The sequence below is a fragment of the Etheostoma spectabile genome, chromosome 20 (assembly GCF_008692095.1).
Source record: "Etheostoma spectabile isolate EspeVRDwgs_2016 chromosome 20, UIUC_Espe_1.0, whole genome shotgun sequence".
NCBI lineage: Eukaryota > Metazoa > Chordata > Actinopteri > Perciformes > Percidae > Etheostoma > Etheostoma spectabile.
Genome location: NC_045752.1, coordinates 4,296,536 through 4,304,692, shown reverse-complemented (window position 1 = coordinate 4,304,692; position 8,157 = coordinate 4,296,536). Strand labels below are relative to the sequence as shown.

At 38.6% G+C, this 8,157-nt stretch overlaps 1 protein-coding gene across 2 annotated transcripts in view; it reads left to right on the top strand.

Annotated features, from left to right (window-relative positions):
- si:dkey-56i24.1 (glycosyltransferase family 92 protein) overlaps nt 1-8,157 on the top strand; it is a 25,888-nt gene that overhangs the window by 14,110 nt on the left and 3,621 nt on the right. Inside the window, exons 1-2 of one of the 2 annotated variants that reach the window (XM_032501174.1) lie at nt 1,164-1,388; nt 5,991-6,620. In XM_032501174.1, coding sequence (XP_032357065.1) covers nt 6,019-6,620 — 602 coding nt within the window. In that variant the 5' untranslated portion in view covers nt 1,164-1,388; nt 5,991-6,018. Of the gene's footprint in view, nt 1-1,163; nt 1,389-5,990; nt 6,621-8,157 lie in introns of those variants that run through there. The other variant, XM_032501173.1, reaches the window with a different exon arrangement.

Sequence of the window (8,157 nt, the reverse complement as noted above, 5' to 3'; positions counted from 1 at the left end):
CCAGTTTTCTCCAAGTGTAATGATGATAGACAGACTTCCTCAGGTCTGAACATAGAGCATGTCAACCTCCTCCTATCAGCTAAATATCTTCCTGTTATTTCCTTTCATCACGGAGTTACAGCCGATAAACGCGTTTTGATGGTCAAAAGTAAACTTCATTAGCGGTCACATTTTTTTGATTATTAACGAGTGTTTTTCATTTAAAGGTTTGACTACATGCTTATTCAGTAGACCAGTTAGAGTTCTCCACAATCCCAGACTTTCATATTTCATGAAAATATGGCTGGAATATGGCCCCGACCTGGCTGGAACTCCATGCATTTTAAGTAAATGCACAAATATCTGTGTTCATACAATTATTTATGGAGGTGAGACATGGAAAAGCGGTTTTAGAAAGATGAAAATATATTTGAGCCCACCAGGTAGGGGGGGTCGAGTTTTCCCATGTTATCCTATGGAGACTGACGGGTTGGGGGGCGTTATTTGGATGTCCAGTGGTATAACCCATGTAGAAACCTAGTGAAATGACATTTTCTACAATAGAAACATGATATAAATAGAAAAACTTACTGTTCTAGCTATGAAAATAGCACAATCATCCACAGTGCATGATATTTCAATAACCGCTTTATACGCGCTTCAGGATGACGGCATTAATTAGTTACTAACAGACATTCACAAAGACGCATAGTCCTGCACCAATCTATCTATAATGACACCTCTTGGAAGTACCATCCATGATATACAGTAAAATATTAAAGTTGTTGGAAGTTTATATGGCTCAAACTGTACGTTTCATTCGTCCCCGCATGCTGTTCATTCGTCCCGTCCTGGAGGGACAGATGAAACATTACGCACGTCCCACTTTTGCTGCAATAACTCCTGAACGCTTTTGTCCAAAGCTAAAAATACAACTGTATTTGACAGATGACACGTGTAAGTTGCTAGTGACAAAAATATCAGCTTTCAGTGTGATAAGACCGCTTTGTTAATTACGTTTAATTAAAAAGTGTTTCAACTGTCCCGGCTCTCCCATACTTAAAAATCAATGGATATCAGCAGCACTCTTTCCCTGTATGCAGAAGAAAAGCTTGTTCACAGCTGGCCCTGATTGGCTGAAAGAATGCAAGCACCATGATTGGTTGAAAGAATACAAGCGTCTGCTCGGCAGAGGTATTTTGTAGAGGGGTTACCAGGAGACCGGGTTGCGAATAGAGATAGAACGAGATAAACGGGAAAAGGGCGCAGCGGAGAGAGGAGACGAAAGGGTTAAGTGGCACGAGTGGCACCTGCAGAATCACCGGCTCACACATCACCTTCCTCCGGTCTTACCCAGCTGTGTTCCGCCGCCAGCCGTCACACGACTGGAGGACCACACCGCTTTAAGAGTGAGTTACTGTATCCTATCAGCAATATTGTCTTCATATTAACATTAAAACACATACGAATTAGCTAATAGGTCGAATACTAGAGTTATTTCTTTGCTGGGGACGTGTAGGTCTAGCTTACTGGAAACATCTTACTCTTGTCTTTATCAACGCTAAATTTGATTTTGTTATTAATTGCACAAAATAATTGGTTACTTCCTCCCTTTCAAATTTCATTTCCTGCAAAGGCAAGGAATGGTGTATCAGATTACAGTAGCCTTACTGTCAGTGGTGGAAGAGTAGGCTACTTAAATCATTTACAGCACTTAGCCTATAACTAAAAGTAAGCAATACCACAGTATAAAAATACTCCATTAGTGTATTTAAGTAAAAAGTACAGAAGTATGAGCAACATTATTCACACAAATGTCAAAAGTAAAAGTGTACTTCATCATATTGTATCTGGTGTTAATGTGCAGGCAATATTTGAATGTTATCGTTGGTTAAGGTGGAGCTAATTGTAACTATTTCATATACTCTGGTGATTTCATCTGTAACAATAGATCATACTTTATAGACTGATCATATGTTTTGTGTTTAAAATATGTATGTAAAAATATGTACAAATATTTTGAAAAGTGACTCTTCACTATAGCTCTTAGTAAATGTAATAAAGAGTAGTGAACAATACTTCTCTCTGAAATGCAGTGGAGTAGAAGTATAAAATAGCATACAAAGGTAACTCAAAATTCTGCTTAAATGCTGTACTTGAGTAAAAATGACCTTTGTTACTTTCCACCACTGCCCATGCGGTTATACTTGTATCATTCTAAAATGGGTGTACCCTATTATCGCAATACTACTAAGCCTGCTATCACAGTCTACATTAAATGCTGGCAGAACGCCACAGCAATTCATTATCAAATAATCTGCAATTCTAATCTCCATACATTACCTAATTATAAATGATTTTATAATATAACATTATTAGTTGCTTTGGGAAGCTTCCCATGTATTCTCTTGGTGTTATCTAGGCTTTGTCCCTGCATATAAAGAGTATTCTTACACTCAAGCACACATTGATTTTTCAGTCAAAGATCAATCAGTGTGCTTAGGGTTTATACGCCCTAAGGAGTGGTTGCAGCCTGTTTGTTTTTTAGAGAATGGAAAGCTCACTTTTGCAGCTGTAATGTTAAGATAAAATGTATTGTCTTCAGTGGAGCAGTGTGCCCATGTTCAAGTAGTTGCTTAAAGGCTTTACATATTTATTCTGACTGTTTTACTCTTGGACACTTACATACTTTTTAAAGTAGTGGTACAGGAAGTTTTTGTCTTTTAATACTCTGTCTCAAAGCCATGTGTGAGGAATGTGGTAAAACTGCTTTGTGCTTTGTCACATCATTGTGCTTCCATCTACAAATAGTCACAGCCATAAGGGAAAGAGAGAGAGAGAAACTTCTGTTTGAAGTTGATTTTACCGTTTACTTGTGGCTACAGGTCTCTGGGGTAATTTCATCACGAGCAGGAAAGCTTCCTAATAAAGCTGATTTAGACGTACGTGCAATCATTAAGCTTTGAAAAGATGCATGTACAGGAAAACTTCGGGTGAAAAGCAGTCAAGGATAGCAGCATGTGCAAAACAAGATGTGTTAGACAGTGGTTGCTCAGACTTAACCGCAATTGTCAAAGATATGGGAGGTTGACAAATCAGTCAAATCCCATTACCACATTAACAGGAAACCATTGTTACACCAGCACAGTTGCAGTTGAAGAAAAAAGGCTGTTATATAGAGAACTATAATAAGATACATGGCAATAGAGTAAGTCAGTAGCTATGCTTCCATCCACACATTTTTATGAATGAAGTGATATCAAATGAAAAATGCCTTATGGAGTAAATGGAAGGCACATGTCTTTAAATAAGAGTTGTCTCACAGCGGTGCCGGATGGTAAATAAAAGCCGCAAAAGTTGCATCTGCATAATCATAGCAATGTGTTGATAGCGTCAATGTTTTCCCATTATAGCTTGATATGTCGCTATCAGCTGGCACATAAACACTACAACTGGTGAAATGTTCATCATGTGTTGGTAGATGGCACAATCCATTTTGTCTAGAAAAACTTTTCTTGCTTGAATGTCGTTTGATTCAGTGCAAAAATAAATGGAAACACCTAAAAATCTCTAAAATCAATTCGATATACCAAATTGATCGCAAACCAGCATGTGACGTCATTACGCACAGGTTTTTATTCGCTTTAAAGCCTTTGGATGGAAACACACTTTCACCAGCTTTATTCGCATGATTTTTTTTAACTGAACTTCAGAGAATTAGATTGACAAGTGGATGGAAACTTAGCTTATATCCACAACATAACACTCCCGGGATTGCTCTCTTTCTGCCGGAAATTCAGCCGGATGTCACTCTTTTCGGATATCTGTTTTGGATTACTTTCCGCTTTCTTTGTGTTTTCATTTTAAACTCCGTTGGATTTCTGAGGACTATGGTTACCTGCTCCTCAGATCTCTGCAGGGGAAATCTAGACTGCTAGCTAGACTATCTGTCCAATCTGAGTTTTCTGTTTTTTGAACGTACACATGTTCCACCAAAACAAGTTCCCTCCCGAGGCTATTTTGCAGCGGCACCATGGCTTGGCTCTGCGCTTAGCAACTCCCAAGATGATTGTGATTGGTTTAAAGAAATTTTTCTCCCATTCAAGATTGCTGTGGACTAGCCAGACCCTCCTCCGCGGCGCTGTAGAGGTAGGTCTGGCAAAGCGAGACTACTACAGAGTTGCAAGTAGGAGGACATATTCTGGGCACCCCTCGTTCCAGAAGTAGAAGTCTTTCATTTTTCCACACAGACAATGTTACGTGACTAACAGCAAAATATCTGTATAATGAGGACTGTCTGCCAGGCCAAAATGAACTTCTACTTTTAATACATGTTAAAAGCTGTGGTTCCCGTTGTGTTGTAATGAAACAATCCAATCATGATTGTTTTGTGGTTCCTATCATCTACTGGATTAGCCTTTGTGAGTTGATTCTAAAAGCAGTTGCAATATCTGATAAAAAAAGTGACACGAAGGGTTCAGTTTACAATGTTGTAGATGTTCAATGAGACACCCAAGAATTTAAACATTTTCTAACAATCGCTCCTTTCACTTGGATGACAGGAGAGTAGATAAGTAAGGGCAACATAAGATGCAGGAGGACTGGTTTAAGGTAGGTTCACGCAGATAAATCTTTAGGAAGGAAGATTGGTTTATATTACTGATTAAAACCCATTTCACAGAATGGAGTGTTACAGATTCACAACAGCTGTGCAAGTGGACTGGGCCTTTGAGAAAACAGTTTCCCCCCCTGTATAGTTCCTCTTAGCAATTTTTCCTGTAGTTTCATTCCAACCAGGAACTCATCACTGCTTTGGTGGGACAGTATTTGCATTTACAATATGCATTCATAACATGACACATCCTGTTGGCCTACTAGGCTAGATGATAGTTAGTCACCTAACCTACTGCTAAACAAAAATGTCTTTGTCTGATCATTCTACTCCCCCAGGAGTAAATATGTGACCACAGCAAGATAAAAATTTACTTGTTATTAGTAATCCATTACAACAGCTCAGTGTTAGACCTCACCACAGATATATTTATCCCCAGCAGCGGCAGGGCTCTAGGTCTAGAATGAAATATATCAACACTACTTTAATCCTTAATGAAATGTATCAACAACCAATCGACAGATTACCTTGAAATTTGGTGTTAGGGCTGGGCAATATGGAGAAAATCCAATATCACAATTTTTATGACCAAATACCTTGATATCGATACCGCAAGGATTTTGTAATGTTGACAATTGGTGCTTTCACAACATATATACACAATGAGATTTTTGATAAGTAATCATCAGAAATGATGATATAATGACTAAGAGGGTAAAGGCAAATCACAGAACAGTTACAACAGTCTGGTAAGTTCAGAAAATTACATCACTTTACTGTAATGCAGTATTGTAGTATTGTATTGTATTGTATTGTATTGTATTGTATTTCTTGCCTTGTATTTCTTTCGTGCTTACTTGTTTGTGTGTTATTGTTTTTTGCTGTTATTGAAAAATGCTGCTACTGTAACGAAAAAATTTCCCCGTCGTGGGATGAATAAAGTATAATCTAATCTAATCTAATCTAATCCTTTATAATGAGGAAAAGACACCACTTATGTCATATTACAATACGACAATATCCAAAATCTAAGACGATATCTAGTCTCAATATAAATACATTGCCCAGCTCTACTTTGTGTTCAACTGTTATTAGCAAATGTTTGCATAAACTAAGATGGTGCACATAACAGACATTATACTTGCTCAGCATCAGCACTTTAGCATGTTGTCAGCATTGCTGTAGAGCATACTACATCCCTTCTTTTTAAAAGGAAAAAAATATTAACACATAAATGCAGATTAAAAATGATGAACATTATGAGATTTACAGGGAAAGGGATTTATTAAATGGCTGTTAACTAGATTGCATTGCATTGTACAAGTGACTCTAAACGTGGTGAAACTAATTAGTTACCAGGTCTATAACAGATAATCAGTGCTTCCTTATTCTGCCACAGGTTGGGAATCTATATTGTCTTTGGCCGGATGGACAAGGCAAAAAAATTCAAATGGAAGTTCCTCCTTCTCTTTGTTGCTACCCTCCTCTTTATCCTCTGTACCACTATGAGGACACCCGGGACATACATGGCCAACTCGACGCTGCATGGGCCTCCAAAAACTTGCCCTTTGCGGATCTCTGAGACCATCACCCCCCTCAACAATACCAAGCACTTACTGGTGTCAGCCTACATGGACCAGAGAGAGAAAGGCTTTGATATTCGCATAATTGGCATATTTAAGAGAGACTCCATCCAACCCCTTTACTGTCTTTTCTGCTGTGCAGGCCAGTTATCAAGTAAAACAAGTCCAACAACAATTTTACAGCACACAGACAACTTTGGTTTCCCCTTTGTCACCACAGATATAATGTGTCAGATTCCTCAAAACTGCATCGCGACACATGTCAGTCTTCTGACTCAGCCAGACAACGTGACAGTGTTTAACCAGACTTGGCTTCCTATTAGAAACCAGAAGACCAATGAGAAGGAGGAGAAACCATTGCGGTTTAACTTCACTGTCTGCATCTCCAACCTGTTTGGAGACTACAACAATGTGCTTCAGTTTGCACAGACCCTGGAGATGTACAGGTCAGCACAGCTACAACACCGCACACCACAATGTAAAAATGAGCTCAGTCACCTTTTCTCTGACATTGTATAACATATTTGCATACTGTAACCTTTACCAAGGTACTGTTGCACTGCCACTGGATTGAATTACATTGTAGGCCTACAGGTGTTTTTGTTACTAATGCTGCTGAGTAGGGTGGTCTTATTTTTTAAAAGTTAAATTAGAACTACAGGTTTTTTTTATCGCTCTGGTACTATTATCGTAACAATGTGGTACAATTCACAACTCTTAGTACAAAACTCTACACTTCACACTTAACACAGCCAGTCTTTCATTCAAAACCTGCCATTGTGCATTCCTTTTGATTGTAAACATCAAACACACAACCATTGATGTTATGAGACCATAAAACCTTTGTTTTATCAACAAAACTCAACATAAAGATATCTTTTCAGTTTAGTCTTTTTTAGGGGTGCAACTAACAATCATTTTCATTTTCGATTAATCTGTTGATTATTTTCTTGATTAGTTGTTTGGTCTTTAAAATTTCAAAAATGTCGTTCAGTTATAACAAACAAAAACACCTTTTACAAAAAACCTTTTATTTTATATACAAAATTATCCTTTAGTACTGATTACGGCTGACGATATTGTGTTTTAGTATCGACATCGCAATGTGCGCATGCGCAATAGTCACATTGACGTTAAAACGTTTTTGCTGCTTGATAGAAAAGTAAACTTCCACCGTTCCTTTTATATGAATTATACCGGCCAACCCTTCCCCTGTAAGACAGGTAGCCATGTGGGCAACGTGTGTATGTGACGTTAGTCCGACGGGGTTTGTTATGGGAAGTGAAGCTCTCAGTGTGTAGAAAAGTACCGTAGGCAGCAGCTGCCGCTGACACAGTGATGCACATAATTTTGATGGGTAGTCAGTGAAGCTACAGCAGTTAGTGTTTTATCTTCGCTGCAAATACAAACTAAATCACCTGATAAATGCAACATAATTACAACGTCTCCCGGCCATTTTCCCCGCAGAAAGCTGCTACCAGCCAGGCAAAAGCTAATTAGCCTAAAGAAACAAGCAGAAAGCTGCTACCAGCCAGGCTAAAGCTAATATAGTTAGCCTAAAGAAACAAGCAGAAAGCTGCTACCAGCCAGGCTAAAGCTAATATAGTTAACTTAAAGAAACAAGCAGAAAGCTCCTACTAGCAAGGCTAAAGCTAATATAGTTAGCCAAAAGAAAAAAGCAGAAAACTGCTACCAGCCAGGCTAAAGCTAATTAGCCTAAAGAAACAAGCAGAAAGCTGCTACCAGCCAGGCTAAAGCTAATATAGTTAGCCTAAAGAAACAAGCAGAAAGCTGCTACCAGCCAGGCTAAAGCTAATATAGTTAGCCGCTAATATAGTTAGCCTAAAGAAAAAAGCAGAAAGCTGCTACCAGCCAGGCTAAAGCTAATATAGTTAGCCTAAAGAAACAAGGGGTCCGTCCGTCCCAACAAACGTTATGGTTCGGAGCCGCACTGCTAGAAACGTAACACTAATCTACTACAGA